The sequence below is a fragment of the Dermochelys coriacea genome, chromosome 7 (genome assembly GCF_009764565.3).
Source record: "Dermochelys coriacea isolate rDerCor1 chromosome 7, rDerCor1.pri.v4, whole genome shotgun sequence".
Lineage (NCBI taxonomy): Eukaryota > Metazoa > Chordata > Testudines > Dermochelyidae > Dermochelys > Dermochelys coriacea.
The window spans coordinates 103,752,798-103,770,719 of NC_050074.1; the positions used below are offsets into that span (position 1 = coordinate 103,752,798).

Consider the following 17,922-nt stretch of genomic DNA (forward strand, 5'->3'; position numbering starts at 1 on the left):
AAAGAATGAATGGACACAAATCAGACGTCAAGAATTATAACATTCAAAAACCAGTTGGAGAACACTTCAATCTCTCTGGTCACTCGATCACAGACCTAAGAGTGGCTATACTTCAACAAAAAAGCTTCAAAAACAGACTCCAACGAGAGACTGCTGAATTGGAATTAATTTGCAAACTGGATACAATTAACTTAGGCTTGAATAGAGACTGGGAATGGATGAGTCATTACACAAAGTAAAACTATTTCCCCATGGTATTTCTCCCCCCCACCCCACCCCCCACTGTTCCTCTGATATTCTTGTTAACTGCTGGAATTAGCCTACCTGCTTGTCACCATGGAAGGTTTTCCTCCTTTCCCCCCCCTGCTGTGGGTGATGGCTTATCTTAAGTGATCACTCTCCTTACAGTGTGTATGATAAACCCATTGTTTCATGTTCTCTGTGTGTGTGTATATAAATCTCTCCTCTGTTTTTTCCATCAAATGCATCCGATGAAGTGAGCTGTAGCTCACGAAAGCTTATGCTCTAATAAATTTGTTAGTCTCTAAGGTGCCACAAGTACTCCTTTTCTTTTTGCGAATACAGACTAACACGGCTGCTACTCTGAAACCTGTTATCTTTCTGTAATCACTGGGCACGCAAGTATTTGCCTGGTGTATACTCTCCAAGGTAATTTGGAGAACAACAAAAATTACCCATAATAACGTTAGTTGGCAGTGAGCATCAGCACTGAGCTATGGCTATCAAGTAATACAAGAAAAAAATGTAATAAACAAGGCCACTCTGCAAAGTCCTACATAAGAGGCTATTTTTTCCTTACTCAGTAAAGAACAATGACTGTGGTCTCAGCTGTGCGAAGTTTCCTTAAGATGAAGCATTCATTAGTGCTTTTTTACTTTATTTGAATTTTAATTTGGTTAATAGAAGCATAAAGGCCCTTAAGGTTCATCTACTCCTGATATATTACTTCTGCTGACATTATTGTATTCGATTTAGTACAATGTATTCAATAAAGTCTAAGCCTACTGTTTTCCACAAATAACCCTGTCTTTACGCTGGTCTCTACAATCACCCAATGTCCTTATAGCCTTGGCAAATGTAAATTACTTGGCCCAGCTACATCTTCAGCAGGAAATATAATTAAAAAAAATATTAGCACCACTTGCTGAAATGTGGTACTTGCACTCCACATTCAAACATAATAAAATGCACTGAATATTTATTTACAGAATTGAACTTTTGCTATGCATTTTATTACCTCACAATGATTGAGGCACTCTCCCTCAGCAATAATTTCAAGAAGTTTTGATTGTACTGTTTAAATAAAAATCCCTTTTGGCATTTAAATGTGCATATGAAAGCAAGTTTACCGCAGTATTCAAAATATCTATATTTTAAAAACCTGTGCATTACACATCTGTATTAAAAAGTAGTTCCTTACTTTTCAGCGGTGTTGTGAGGACTCAGACATTAAAGACTGTGAGGCACTCATATACTACATTAATGGGGGCCATATAAATACCTAAAATAGAGGGACAGAAAAATTAAAATATCAAATTCATTAAAAAATTTAACTTGTTTCTTACCTTAACCACTTCACCACCATCAACTTTCATCAGCTGTCTCAAATTCTGCTGCAGCAAGTTTGTGTTAGATCGCCATTTCAAAAGCCCCAAGAGATCCACTGTAAGTGAGAAAAACATTCAATTATGATGTGCTGCAGGAGTTATGCTCTGATTCACATACCAGGACTATATTCATAATAAATAAAAACTTCACTTCCAAGTTAGTCATTTTTATTGGCTGTTTACATATTTCACTACTGTTTATCTGCATTGCTGAAATCTAGTACGACTATATTCCTACTTTCAAGTGCATTTACTCTGAGAATGTCATCCATGGAAACTTACTTAAATTAAAAATCAATAGTAATTATGATAAGGATAACTATAACATCTTTGCTCTATAGCATACAGGCTATGATTCCTATTATGAAAGCACTGCCGTTTTCAAAAAAGTGGTTACATTTGCTAAAGGTACTTTTAGAAAGAAGGCTAAGAAAGTGCTGGTTTCGCAAATCTCAACACTTTGTTTCATCCAGGAGCTATCAAACAATAATTCATACAGTGCAGGTCAGGGGTTTTCTTCCAGAATCATTTCTACAAGTTCGAGAGTTCCCTTCAGGTCTTCAGCCCATTGCTGGAACTTCACTGCCCTAGCCTGGTATGAGGGTTAAAGAACTGGGGAAGGAGGTTATCTCCTTGCTGTGCCTCACATTAAGATTCCCAACCCCATTTCCCAGTTTCTTTATGGGATGCCTTCCCCTCAGTCCACTTTCAACTCCAGTTTATCACGCCACTATACACCTGTCACCTGCTAAATAGTAACAACCTGAACAGGACCTTCTGTCCCATTCCACCAGGTCCCTGAGCTGCAGTGGATAAGGTAAAAGCCCTTCCTGCCCTGTCCAATCTAGCAGTGAAGACAAAACTCCTTCCCAGTCCTAATAAAGGTGAAAAGTGCAATGCCCACAGCAGACCAAAAAAAAAAAAAATCTGGTTCTATTCTAACCCAGCAGTGAGTGAGGCTCATATACTCTCCCCAGGGTGAACAAGGGTCAGTGGCTTAGCTTAGCCCTGCTAGCCAGCCCATCAATTTACGTGTTGCTTCCTCCACTCCACCACAGCCCCATCCCCTCTCTCAATCAAAAGGGAAAGGGAAATCCCTAAAGGAGCTATACCCTTACTCCTTACCCCTCCAACCAGTCTGGATCTCATGCCTTTGAAGCTGCTGAAGGTGCATTCTTCTATGGCTTTTAAAATAAAAAAATCTGCAGAAAATATTTTTTAAGGCTAATAGCTGGAGTGGTGATCTAGCAATGTATTTTGAGAATGCAGCAGATGTACATGTTAGATATTCCATGGAAAAAAATAAAGTACATAACTAACTAATGTACATAATAAATGCATCAGTTCTTTAAACCATACAACAGTATGGCAATTTACTATTAAAAAAAATGGTACCTCTGAGTAGTATTCCTCCAAAGGAAAAGGTCAAGCTCCTACTAGATAGGGTTTTGTTTACAGAATACTTAAATAACCAATAGCAACACGTGGAGTAGTATAATTTTTGAGCATCAACAAATGTTTCAAGGCTATTACCTTCTCTAAAGTGAATGCCATAACACTATGAAGGAGATACATTTATAAGTTGAAGGTGAAAGAGACACTGATTTGGCTGAAACAGATTAAAGTGATGGGGAAGGAGAGGAATGGGGGAAAAAAACCTTTCATCTGGAAAGTGCAAGCTAAAGAAGACTACCCCTTAAGAGATACATTTCCCAAAGTAGGACAGTAGTAAGTGAAAAGTATTATTAATTCAACTGGCAATAAAATATAATCTCCAAAAAAATCAAGAATGGGGTTTTAGGGACTTGCTTTAGCAACTGAATTAATATTTTTTCAGAAATAGACAAGTTTTATCTGACTAGGTAAGAGCTTGCTAATTCAAGAGTTGATAGACAAACTACATCTGAGAGGCACTGTCGCTGAAGGAATGGAATTCCAAAAGAGCATGTTGTCAAACATGTGTATCAGAATACACCAATATGGAATATAGAATGCAATGCAAAAACAAAACCAGACATATCATGATTAATTGACATATGGGAGGTATAAAAGCTGAATTTCAAAACTGTTCTCTCAGTCTTAGTATTCACTATATTTACTCCATGAAAGTCCCATTAACTTATTGACTAAACTTCTGAATATTACTAACATTAATTAGTAAACACATAAGAAAAACTGTAACAAACATCATTAATCACAAACTACAATAATGTGTCCAGCAGTGCGACCCTCTATATTGGATTCTGTGAGCTATGTTTTATGAAACTATAAAATTACTGTGTTATCATTAGGATGTTATCATATATTTGGGTTGCAATTAGAATTATTGCTAAGTATCTCCTTATGCCATAAAATTGGTTGACTGCAGTGAATCTTATGCGCTTTGAATATAAAACAAACAGGAATGTGTTTCAGAGATGTCACAAAGTACTGCAGTATAATTGTGAGGTGACTACGAAGTCATATCAGACCTGTGATTTTTCTAGTTGGATAGGAAACTGAATAAAGAATATATTTACAGGACAATCTTAATGGTTGCTGGCAGTAACACATCACTCAGTATTGTACGCTTTACACAATATGTGTATTTATAACCACTTATGTAAAATACTAGTGAAAGGGGTACAGATCAACACAGTCATTCATGGTGGTAATTCCACTGAAAGTTTTAATTAACCTGTGTAAATTCGATATTGAAGTATTCCAAAATACTATGCATATGAACTGTCAATTAAGTTAAACTATCTCTAAGGCACAGATGCAACCTAATTTTTGAAAGAGAGGACAGAGAAATTAGATATCGCAGAGGACTTGTGTTCATTAGGCTAGACCCCTCTAGGATAGGTTCTTTCTGGGCTCCAAAGTCTGGGGTCCCACCACTCTAAAATAGCCAGCCTCCAAGTACTACCTGATCCCTCTCCCCCGGTGACTCCTATAATGACTATCTCCTTTTCCAAGATCACCCCCAGATGACCTCCCCTACCCCATATCCTGAATCCTATCCACTAGTCTAGAAGCAAGGAAGGAGGCTGATCACTCCATGGGAACAGAGTGAAAACAAAAAAGCTGGCTGGAGAAGAGGGTCAGCTGCTTCAATGACCTGTGAGCTGTATCAGTGACTATACCAGAGGCTGCCAAAGGAGCATGAAAAGCAAGTCTGAGGCTGAAGGGTTTAGAGGAGATACTATGATACTAACCACATTTCTACCACTCCATGCCCAATCCTTAAACTCCAACCATGGGGCACATTCTACAGAGAAGGTGAGGCTTGGCAAGTTCCTCCTCCCTCCCAGACCCTTCTATCCATCCCTGCTCTGGTCTCTGTGCCAGACACAAAAAGAGGGTGGAACTTGTTACTTGAAGAACCCTGCACACACAATGAAAATCATATAAGGCAGCTCATTGGGGACCACAGCCATTCCACCACCCTCCTTACCAGCTCTTCTATACAGAGAGGCACTTTGAAGCGATACTAGGTATGTGTTCCATTATCCACTCCCACACACCTGTTTGCACCCATGCTAGAAACTGTAAAGTTTTAGATAAAGCCTATGGTGCCCTGTTTTACACCCAGAAGGACCTTGGCTTAAATAGACGTAGAAGTGTTTTCTCATCCCTAGGCACAGCTGGACTAAAGCATATAGGCGAGCAAGGTTTGGATGCTATACTGCCAATTCTCATACTGTACTTGTGCTGTGTTTAGACAGAACTTCATTTGCCAGGGCTGTCAATCAAATCCCTTCACAAGCAGAATAAAATAAAACAATACTACATTCCCTCCCCACTGATAAATAGAGGAAGTTAAGGGGATACGTGGGGTGGAAAGATATTTCTTCTATTAACTCACCATTCTGAGTGAGTTTTGTTGAACAAACAAGAGTAGAAATCTGGAAAGAATCTTTGCTGATGGTGCAACTTCCAAGGCTTTGCATGCTCTTCCCAGTTGTGGCGTGCCCTTTTTCTTCCAATTCTATTTTAGTGGACGGCAAGCTTAAATACGTTGAGGCATCCTCCAACTTCTTTGCTTCTGCCTGCAAGATTTTTTTTAATCAAAATACAACATGATAAATAATAAAAATAATAAAGAACAAAGTTATATAGTATATTCTCAAACAGGAATAAAGATATTTATCCTAAATCTCTATGTAACTATTTACGGTCGGTGTACTTAACGTTTGTTGCAGTTTTAGAGAAATTTCAGGTTAAAGTTCTTTTGTTTTTTTAAAAAGTCCTAACCAGATCTAGCACCTACAAAGTTTGGAGCAGGAATGTGAAATTTCACATGGCCAAAGGCGTGCTTTTTTTTTTTTTTTTTTACTTTCCCATGAAAATCCATCCATATGCAGCCAAATTACAAGCCTTACAAAATCACCATTTCCGCATATACAGTACAACTTGTTCAAGACCTGTCCCTCAATTTTCTGAATATCCCAATTGTACGGTACATGCTATTGGGTCCTGCTGAGCCCTCTGGGCATCATTCTGAAGGAGCCATACAGAAATGAACCTCCATTACCTCCCATATCTTTAACGTTTCTACTGCTTGACTCTGCTAACAATGTTCTTTTAATACAGTATTTTGCATGTACTTACAACTAGACTGATGTGTAGTAGATTCCATAAAGTGAAGCTTTCACAGTAACCAAATCTGTGCAAGGACTGAAGCAAATATCTTTAAAATTATACCTTGTACACTATAAGATCATGCTCTCCATCCCTTAAAGTTGTTCCATCATATCTCATCAGCTTCACAAATGCTAAAGCAAATATTTTCTCTGACTTATCTTTGGCTGTTAAAAAAATAAGACACATAGAGTAGTTTAAGTAATTGATATTGACAGAGACACTACTCCAATACCTCAAGGAAAGATAAATAATAATAGTAAATATGGCAGGCGACCAGCTTGGCTTAATGGTGAAATCCTAGCGGATCTTAAACATAAAAAAGAAGCTTACAAGAAGTGGAAGGTTGGACATATGACCAGGGAAGAGTATAAAAATATTGCTCGGGCATGTAGGAAAGATATCAGGAGGGCCAAATCGCACCTGGAGCTGCAGCTAGCAAGAGATGTCAAGAGTAACAAGAAGGGTTTCTTCAGGTATGTTGGCAACAAGAAGAAAGCCAAGGAAAGTGTGGGCCCCTTACTGAATGAGGGAGGCAAGCTAGTGACAGAGGATGTGGAAAAAGCTAATGTACTCAATGCTTTTTTTGCCTCTGTTTTCACTAACAAGGTCAGCTCCCAGACTGCTGTGCTGGGCAACACAAAATGGGGAAGAGATGGCCAGCCCTCTGTAGAGATAGAGGTGGTTAGGGACTATTTAGAAAAGCTGGACGTGCACAAGTCCATGGGGCCGGACGAATTGCATCCGAGAGTGCTGAAGGAATTGGCGGCTGTGATTGCAGAGCCCTTGGCCATTATCTTTGAAAACTCGTGGCGAACGGGGGAAGTCCCGGATGACTGGAAAAAGGCTAATGTAGTGCCCATCTTTAAAAAAGGGAAGAAGGAGGATCCTGGGAACTACAGGCCAGTCAGCCTCACCTCAGTCCCTGGAAAAATCATGGAGCAGGTCCTCAAAGAATCAATCCTGAAGCACTTAGAGGAGAGGAAAGTGATCAGGAACAGTCAGCATGGATTCACCAAGGGAAGGTCATGTCTGACTAATCTAATCGCCTTTTATGATGAGATTACTGGTTCTGTGGATGAAGGGAAAGCAGTGGATGTATTGTTTCTTGACTTTAGCAAAGCTTTTGACACGGTCTCCCACAGCATTCTTGTCAGCAAGTTAAGGAAGTATGGGCTGGATGAATGCACTATAAGGTGGGTAGAAAGCTGGCTAGATTGTCGGGCTCAACGGGTAGTGATCAATGGCTCCATGTCTAGTTGGCAGCCGGTGTCAAGTGGAGTGCCCCAGGGGTCGGTCCTGGGGCCCGTTTTGTTCAATATCTTCATAAATGATCTGGAGGATGGTGTGGATTGCACTCTCAGCAAATTTGCGGATGATACTAAACTGGGAGGAGTGGTAGATACGCTGGAGGGGAGGGATAGGATACAGAAGGACCTAGACAAATTGGAGGATTGGGCCAAAAGAAATCTAATGAGGTTCAATAAGGATAAGTGCAGGGTCCTGCACTTAGGATGGAAGAATCCAAAGCACCGCTACAGACTAGAGACCGAATGGCTCGGCAGCAGTTCTGCGGAAAAGGACCTAGGGGTGACAGTGGACGAGAAGCTGGATATGAGTCAGCAGTGTGCCCTTGTTGCCAAGAAGGCCAATGGCATTTTGGGATGTATAAGTAGGGGCATAGCGAGCAGATCGAGGGACGTGATCGTTCCCCTCTATTCGACACTGGTGAGGCCTCATCTGGAGTACTGTGTCCAGTTTTGGGCCCCACACTACAGGAAGGATGTGGATAAATTGGAAAGAGTACAACGAAGGGCAACGAAAATGATTAGGGGTCTAGAGCACATGACTTATGAGGAGAGGCTGAGGGAGCTGGGATTGTTTAGTCTGCAGAAGAGAAGAATGAGGGGGGATTTGATAGCTGCTTTCAACTACCTGAAAGGGGGTTTCAAAGAGGATGGCTCTAGACTGTTCTCAATGGTAGCAGATGACAGAACGAGGAGTAATGGTCTCAAGTTGCAATGGGGGAGGTTTAGATTGGATATTAGGAAAAACTTTTTCACTAAGAGGGTGGTGAAACACTGGAATGCGTTACCTAGGGAGGTGGTAGAATCTCCTTCCTTAGAGGTTTTTAAGGTCAGGCTTGACAAAGCCCTGGCTGGGATGATTTAACTGGGACTTGGTCCTGCTTTGAGCAGGGGGTTGGACTAGATGACCTTCTGGGGTCCCTTCCAACCCTGATATTCTATGATTCTATGAAAGATCATTTAGAAATGGCCTGACAGTGATAAGGGTTCCCATATGCAGGAAAAGGGCTAAGAAATTGAATAAGGATGCAGTCCTCGATACATATGACACAAGCTAGATAGTAAAATAAAGATTTTCAAACACAGGTGCCTAAAACTGACATCTTTGGGAGCTGCTGGGCGCTCAGTACTTCTGAAAGTCAGGCTGCTTATGGATTTAAAAGGCTAAATTAAAGTACCAACGTTTTAAAGTCTTGACCTACATTTTTATACAAATCCCAAAATTACTGTTTGACAAAGCAACAAGTCGGTATCTCTTATACCTGGAATGATGATATTTTGTCAGTTAGTTTATTACTACTACTTATTATTTGTATTACCGGAGCACCCAGGAGCCCTACTTATGACCCAGGACCCATTATGCTAGTCCCTATACCAACACAGAACAAAAAGATGGTCCTTGACCCAAAGCAGCCCACACATAAGCATCCTTAATGAAAGCCTGTCACATAATTACACTGCAGTACAGATGAGGAGGTTACTTACCTGCAACTGGAGATTCTTCGAGATGCACGGTCCCTATTTGTATTCCCAACACAGGTGTGCATGTGCACCATTCACTGAAGCCAGAAGGTTTTCAGCAGCAGCATCCGTTGACCCCAGCATCCGTTGCCTCGTGTTCCAGGAGAGGTTATAAGAAGCCATGCGAGCCGACGCACACGCAGTCACCCTCTTACTGGTGAATAGGGCCGTGCACAGCACAGGGGATGGTGGATGGGTATTGGAATACAAATAGAGACCACACATCTCGAAGAACCTCCAGTTACAGGTAAGTAACCTCTTCTTCTTTGAGTGAAGGTCCCTAAATGTATTCCAAACACGTTTGAGTATCAAGGAGTGATCAGCTTGGAGGTGCGTGCCAGAATGTGAGAGGTATTGCCCATCTGCAGGATGGCATGGCCCACAGTCACATCTTCGGCTGCCCCTTGGCCGATGGCATAGCGGGTGGTGAAGGTACGTAGAGAGCGGCCAGGTTGCCACTCAGCAGATATTGTGCTAGGGGACGTCCACCAGAGGGGCAGAGATGGTTGCTTATATCCTCATGGAGTGGGCCATAAATCTGCCGGGCAGTGTGGCATTGAACTGTGCATAGCACTCTGTGATCCACTTGGATATACGCTGTGAGGAGAAGGCCAGGCTCCTCAACCGCTCAGCAGTGGCTATGAGAAGGTGTGGAGAGAAAGGCACAGGTTTCTGTCTAGGTAGAACGCGAGTGCACAGCAGATGACCCAAGAGTGCAGAGTCCTGTGCGCGGGAGTGGCATGCAGTTTAGGATGGAAGACCGGAAGATGGATAGACTGGCTGAGGCAGAATTCAGAGACGACTTTCAAGAAAAACTTAGGGAGAAGGTGTAATGAGACTTTGTCCTTACGAAAGACCATATATGGGGGCGGGGATGGGGGGCTGTCAGCCATCGTGGCCGCCAAGTCTCTGACACACCTAGCGGAAGTGATGGCCACAAGGAAGATGACTTTCATGGGTAAGTGTGAGGGGGAGCACATGGCCAGGTGGGTAGTATATACTATACTATACTATAAGTATACTATAGTATACTTATAGTATACTATAGTATACTATAGTATAAGTATACTATACTATAAGTATAGTACTATAAGGTGGGTAGAAAGCTGGCTAGATTGTCGGGCTCAACGGGTAGTGATCAATGGCTCCATGTCTAGTTGGCAGCCGGTGTCAAGTGGAGTGCCCCAGGGGTCGGTCCTGGGGCCCGTTTTGTTCAATATCTTCATAAATGATCTGGAGGATGGTGTGGATTGCACTCTCAGCAAATTTGCGGATGATACTAAACTGGGAGGAGTGGTAGATACGCTGGAGGGGAGGGATAGGATACAGAAGGACCTAGACAAATTGGAGGATTGGGCCAAAAGAAATCTAATGAGGTTCAATAAGGATAAATGCAGGGTCCTGCACTTAGGATGGAAGAATCCAATGCACCGCTACAGACTAGGGACCGAATGGCTCGGCAGCAGTTCTGCGGAAAAGGACCTAGGGGTGACAGTGGACGAGAAGCTGGATATGAGTCAGCAGTGTGCCCTTGTTGCCAAGAAGGCCAATGGCATTTTGGGTTGTATAAGTAGGGGCATAGCGAGCAGATCGAGGGACGTGATCGTTCCCCTCTATTCGACACTGGTGAGGCCTCATCTGGAGTACTGTGTCCAGTTTTGGGCCCCACACTACAGGAAGGATGTGGATAAATTGGAAAGAGTACAACGAAGGGCAACGAAAATGATTAGGGGTCTAGAGCACATGACTTATGAGGAGAGGCTGAGGGAGCTGGGATTGTTTAGTCTGCAGAAGAGAAGAATGAGGGGGGATTTGATAGCTGCTTTCAACTACCTGAAAGGGGGTTTCAAAGAGGATGGCTCTAGACTGTTCTCAATGGTAGCAGATGACAGAACGAGGAGTAATGGTCTCAAGTTGCAATGGGGGAGGTTTAGATTGGATATTAGGAAAAACTTTTTCACTAAGAGGGTGGTGAAACACTGGAATGCGTTACCTAGGGAGGTGGTAGAATCTCCTTCCTTAGAGGTTTTTAAGGTCAGGCTTGACAAAGCCCTAGCTGGGATGATTTAACTGGGACTTGGTCCTGCTTTGAGCAGGGGGTTGGACTAGATGACCTTCTGGGGTCCCTTCCAACCCTGATATTCTATGATTCTATGATTCTATGATTCTATGAAGGGAGGTTTGGTGAGGGCAGAGAGCACAAGATTGAGGTCCCAAGGAGGGGCAGGTTTAAGGACTGGTAGAAAGCTGTTCGTCTGCCCTTCATGAAATCGGGCAATGATAGGGTGAGTCAACACTAAGTATCTTTCCACTGGTGGGAGGAAAGCACTAAGAGCTGCCAGGTGGTCCCAGACAGAGCTAAGGCCGAAGCCTGAGGTCTTAAGTTTTAAGAGGTAGGCCAGGATAAGGGGGACAGAGACATCTTTGAGGGGGAGACAGTGGCGTTGCACCCAAGACATGAAACACTTCCACTTTACTGCATAGTAAACCCGTGTGGAATCTCATCTGCTATGCATAAGTATGTGCTACACTGGTGCCAAGCAGGCATTGTCTACATGCGATCCCCATCCAAAGCGGGGCTGGGCTGCGATGTCGGACTCTGCCCTGGTCTTGGGAAGAATGTCTGGCAGATCAGGGAGACAGATTGCAGGGGCAGGCTGAGAGTCTGAGTAGATACTAGGAGGACCCTGGCTCGGTCGCAACAGATCTTGCGCAGAATTTGGAGGAGAAGGGGAATGGAGGGAAAGGCGTATCAGAGACGACTTTGACACGGAAGGAGACAAGCATCACCCTGGGAATCGTAGCCCCTGGCACCCTTTGAGCAGTAAAGGAGTAACTTGCAGTTTTCACAAGTGGTGAAAAGGTCCCAGCAAGGGGTGTCCCAAGCATGGAAGATGCAACTGAAAGTGGGGTTGTGGAACTCCCACTCGTGATTGAGGTACCGGGTCCAGCTAAGCATGTCTGCCAGGGAGTTCTGCGCCCCCGGTATGCCGCATGCAGTGTAACATATTATCCAAGACAATCATAGATAATACCTATATCAAATGAATACTGTCACAGTCTAAGTAAATCCTTCTTCTATTACTAGAACAGCAATTGCTAACATATGGAAAATGCTTACTCACAAGGCATCATTCTGGAGGGCTCAGAGTATGGCTAAACTGCTAATGATTTTAAAGGAAGATCAGTGGGAGCTACAGAAAGGCAAATAGCTTGCATATCCAAACCATAATTTGAAAACAAACAGCAGGTCTGTATCAGAACCAGGATTAGAACCCAGGTCTAAACTGCCTTATGTACACAAGACCACAGTGTGTCCCAACCAAGTCAAATTCCCTGTCTCCATTTTTCTCATCTGAAACAGGAGGATCCTCACCTTCTACTTACCCACCTACCTACCTACCCACCCATGGGCCTCTTGCTTAAGGCAAAGCTGGCACTTGATTTATTTACTGGATCTCTCATTTGGTGACTTGGGCAGAAAGTTTATAGGAAAGAAGGAAGAGGGCATGAAGGCTATCGGGAGAGGAAGAAGAAACAGAGGAAAAAGGACAAGTTGTACAGCACCTAGTACAATGGAGCTCCTAGGTGCTAGGAGAATAAATAAATAGTAGTAATAGTAGTAGAAGCACCTCATCCCCACATGAAAAGCCAGAAACAATCTCTCCATTACAGCAGATGCAGGCACCAGGAATTGACAGGTGCACCAGGGGAAAGACTGAAATACTCACAGTCCTGTGATGATCTGTGACGGAATGTAAACCTTAAATGACTGCGGTTCACATCTTCAATAGGAATTGCCACCTTCACAAATTAAAACAGGAGAGAGAAATAAGACCCATGACTTCAGACAGTTTTTACCAATACCAGACTTTCACAGAGGTTCTTCAAATATATTTTCTGCATTTTCAGAGAGAGTAATGTAATTTTAGCTTTCTTGCATTTCTAATAATTTGCTTGGCTCTTTCCAAACGAGGTATTTAAGGACCAGCATGACTTTCCCATGAAAGGCCTTTAAAGGCCCTAGCTCCCTTGGAAGAAATCTCCATTCCCTCAGCCATTAGGAGATTGGGAGAGAGCCACGCCTACTAAGTTCCCCATCACATGACCTTATGGGACAAGCAGGCAAGCTACACAAGGGACAACAAAACCCAGCAATCCTCACCCCCCACCAATATCTGAAGCAGCCTCTTCTACATTGCTCTTCAGGGCAGAGCCTTTACACAGAGCTTACATAGAGCCCTTCAGTTCTATGGACATATTCACATCATCAACAGACATTGTATTCTTTACCTCTCCAACGTTCTCAGTTCCTTTTACCTCAACTAATAAGACCCCTGACATTTACACTATAACTACATAACTTTCTACACCAGTCTCTCTCTCTGATCCACACACACCTAGGGTGATGCATTAAATAAATAAATAAATATTTGAACAAAATCACAAGTCTATATATTTCTCCCCTCGGTATTCAATTAGAGTAGTCCTATTTTCTTAAGCATATTTAAATTTGGACTGCATTTTGCTGATCTACATGTCTGCAATTCATTCTGCCTCACCACAACCGTTTTCTGTGGGTACGACTATACAAAAAAAAAAAAAGCAGTAGTGAGTCTCATAGCCCAGGTTAACTGACTCGGGCTCGCAGGGCTCACTCTACAGGACTAAAATTAGTTCTCACTCAGGCTGGAGCTCGGGCTCTGAGACCCAGCAAGGCAGGGAGCATCTCAGAGCCTTGACCCCAGCCCAAGCAGGAATATCTATGCTGCGATTTTTAGCCCTGTAGTTCAAGCCTCACAAGCCCTAATCATTTGACCTGGGCTCTGAGACTCACTGCTGCAGGGGGGTGAAGAGGGGTTGCAGTGTAGATGCACTTAATTCCCACAGCAGCTAACTCCTGGCTGCAACTGCAATGAGAAAGCCTTCTTTTTTGGAAAGAATATTGAGAATGAAAAAAAATTAGCCAAGTCTCCTTTCAATTCATATTCTTTCCAGCAATAACAGCCAACATGTGTCTTTCAGAAGGCTACCCCAGCCTCATTTTTAATATTAAATCTTTGGCACCTAGCTTGGGGAGTTGTTACTATGGTGCTAATTTAGCATCATTAGCATAATGCATCAGTAAACCCAGCATCCCAATATACTCATGAGTAAGTCACTATAATGTATGTTTACCATGATTTCTTTGTACTGTTGTTTCCAAAAGAAAGTTATCTTAAATAGATGGTAGAATATCCCTGTGAAAAATCTATTTTGACCACAAAGATGGAAGAGTAATTTACACTCTATTCAATGCCAATGTTCCTTAGCAACCTTGAAAGGCTTTTGCTTAGCTGATCCTTTTATCCTTCCTACAATTGACCACATTAATTCCCTTCAATTTTGTTCTTAAAGATTTATTATTAAAAACTATTCTCATTTTATTTTAAATTAACCCATTATGAGGAAAATTATTTTATCATCATCTGTACCTTGACAGTCTCAAACCAGCGAGGCTGCTTCACTTGGTAATAGATCACTGACTTGTATTCCGAGATAGCATCATCACCAGCCCCAGGAAAAATCACACTCTTGAAAGACAAGGAATAAAAACATTTACCCACACATACATACCCATCCAACAGAGAACAAACTAACCAACATTGTCATTCAATAGTGAAAGAGAGGATCCAGTAGGTAGGTTAGAATAAAAGAGGTCTTATGCTCTAAATTCATCCCTAGTTAATTTCAATCAAATTGTATGCAATGATACCACAATATTTATTTACTTGTCACAAATGACAAACTAGAGTCTTTATCTTTTGGGTGAGAACTTGGGCAAGGCATTCTTTTTTTAAAAAAAAATAAAGTGCCCTCAAATTTTTACAAATAACAAAGATGTTGATAGAAAAATTTGGATAAATATACTGAAATATTTCAGAGATTACATTTTCCAATAGAAATACCTCCAATCTTTTGCCATCTTCGTCATAAACGGATATTGTAACTTCTACATTCTTTGCTGTTGTTTTGCTGCCTTTGTCAAAATCTCCTTGAACTAATGTTACATAGATATCATTGCGAACGTCACCTGGCAGGACAAAAAAAAATATTGAACTCACAACGTTCATAGTAATTTTCACAGTGTGCAGTTCTGCATAGAACAGTGAAATATAAAACCATAATAAAAAACTTTAAAGGAACATTTGTTAGGCAAAATAATCTACATCCTTAAATTTTAAACACACAGTATTGAGGAGTACCACTGACTAGTGTCTTACAACAATATGTTCACCTACAACTCATACTGAAGACACTGTATTAAGAAAGCATGACCAGTGGTAATGTTAACAGAACATGTGTATTTAACTATGTTTGGGTTGAGGCTAAGCCCTGGTCTACACCTGGGGGGGGGGGGGGGGGCGGAGGGAGGGCCGGAAGAAGAGGAAGGAAATCGATCTAAGTTACACAACTTCAGGTACATGAATAAAGTAGCTGAAGTTGATGTACTTAGATCGACTTACCGTGGTGTCTCCACCGCGGTGAGTCGACTGCTGCCACTCCCCCGTCGACTCTGCCTGCGCCTCTCGTGGCGCTGGAGTACAGGAGTCGATGGGAGAGCGCTCGGGGATCAATTTATTGCGTCTAGACTAGACGAGATAAATCCATCCCCGCTGGATCAATTGCTGCCCGCCGATCTGGCGGGTAGTGAAGACATACCCTGAGAAAACATACCCCCAAATCTTTGTTAGCAAGATTTTTTAAAACCCCAATCTACCACAGTAGTGGAGGTGAGAGTAGTGCAAGAAACTAAACAGAACAGAAAATAAATCCAATAATTGTAGTTATTTAAGATGACATATTACAATAACGTGAAATGTTTCAACATGCTTTTATTTCCTTGGTTTTCCCTTTTTCAAACCTAATTTTAATTCAGTTTGTGTGGACTAGAAAGGTAGAACTGCAGGTGACGTAATGTTTTTTAATTTAAATTTTCCATGGATGAAAGTGTTTAATTTGATGCCTTATATATAGCAAACTGTCTTACAAATATTCTTATTTAAAAGGTATCATGAAAATGAAACAAGTGAAACACACATGCATAGAGACAGGTAACTCTGGCTGTCTTTTCCTTTCTTTTCCTCGGTCATTTGCTTAAGAAGGGGCAGGGACAGTCCTCTTATTTTAGGGAGTGTTCTTTTCCTTCATAAACAAGCAGCAAATATCTGTTTTCAAAATTTTCTACACATGCCCCAAGACACATGAAGAGGGCATCTTTTATAAAACAAAACAATAAAGTAATGCTTTTTCCTCAAATTGGTCTTTTTTTTAAAATCATAATTTCCAAACTTCCAGATACACAGACACATTTAACGGGTGACTTAAGAAATAAAGCAATATTTGGTATATATAACAGTCACCCGAACCGTTTGAATACAATTACTCATTATCGCATTCAAGTACGTGAACTAAACATGTAATCCATTTGTACATGTAGTTTAAGCTGCCCCTTTTGAAACTATATAAATTGCTTCACAGATTCACTGGTAACACAGCAATCAACACCACTCAGGTGTATGTGACTTGAAACTAAAACTAGATGCTCTATTGTCTGAGTATGGCTACTCCATAATGTCTCTCACTTTGCGACTAAATCATCAATATACATTTTTTTGAGGCACTTAATATAAACTGAAAAAAAAAATTATGTACCAAAATATTAGTTATTTCATGGATTTGATTCAGACAGTTATATTGTATTATTTGTGGTAATGTATCAATTTACTGCCCTAAAAAGCATGAACTTTAGCAGCATGCCCAATTTTCCTCTTAATATCCTAATGCAATTATTGACACCTACCGGGCATAATAATCTCAGGAAACCCCATTTTCCGAGCCACAGCTGTGGACCTATCCACCAAGTGAGGAAACTCTTTCCTAATCTGATGAATATCTCCTGGAAGAAGTTTCAAAGTCACCCATAAACCTGAAGCATAAAATGTAATTATTAGACATATTTTCTAATTTTTTAAACAAACAGAAAAAGAGTCTTATGAACTTCAAAAGACAATGCACATAAAAGTTACTAAGCCTTGCCCCCAAAGCATTTGCATTTTGCAACACTAGCTTAGAAATAATTATTTAAGAAAACCTTTGAAACAGAACTACAACTATCACATCTAGAACGCATTGGGTATATCAGATTAGAACAGATTTTAAGGCAAACAATACAAACCAATAGAAAAGCTAGAAATCGTGTGTGTGTGTGTGTGTGTGTGTGTGTGTGTGAGAGAGAGAGAGAGAGAGAGAGAGAGAGAGAGAGAGAGAGAGAGACATAATGGATGCGGCTCATGTAGCTGACACAATACCTTGTAGGAGATTCCTAAAGGAGGATATAGTATTTTAGGCCACAATTCCACAACTGCGTGCGCAAGGGCAGGCAGACCTCTGTGCCCACACAAAGTCAATGGGGTTCTGCGTAGGTGCAGCTCTGCACACTCTCACACATGCAGACACACACACAGTACCAGAATTAGGGCCCTAGTTTATTTTTTCTCTGGAGAGTGTAATGCAATGCATTAGCAGTTTGTTGTCTATTGCATGTTAATAGATGGCAATGATAGGAAGGAATATCCTCTTTTCACACAGGAGAATATATTTTGGTAAGCATGATGGCTGATTGGGTGGGATGGGATCATCTTTTTCAAATCTAAGAAAACAGAATTTAAGGAAGGGCTTCAGTAAAACAAAACTTAAATCCAGTGTAGAAACAGTTTTTGCAGTACCACACAACATGAGTATGGATGGAGAGGAAGATGGAATCTTCAGTGCTTAATTGGGCGCAGTGAAGTTTGCACTGT

At 41.5% G+C, this 17,922-nt stretch overlaps 1 protein-coding gene across 1 annotated transcript in view; it reads right to left on the minus strand.

Annotated features, from left to right (window-relative positions):
- The window catches only part of DOCK1 (dedicator of cytokinesis 1), a 578,721-nt gene that overhangs the window by 473,392 nt on the left and 87,407 nt on the right, over window positions 1-17,922 (minus strand). The window contains 7 exon segments of the mRNA XM_038408546.2: window positions 1,587-1,684; window positions 5,476-5,659; window positions 6,315-6,418; window positions 12,811-12,883; window positions 14,554-14,652; window positions 15,028-15,152; window positions 16,923-17,048. Of these exon segments, the coding sequence (XP_038264474.1) occupies window positions 1,587-1,684; window positions 5,476-5,659; window positions 6,315-6,418; window positions 12,811-12,883; window positions 14,554-14,652; window positions 15,028-15,152; window positions 16,923-17,048 (809 nt within the window).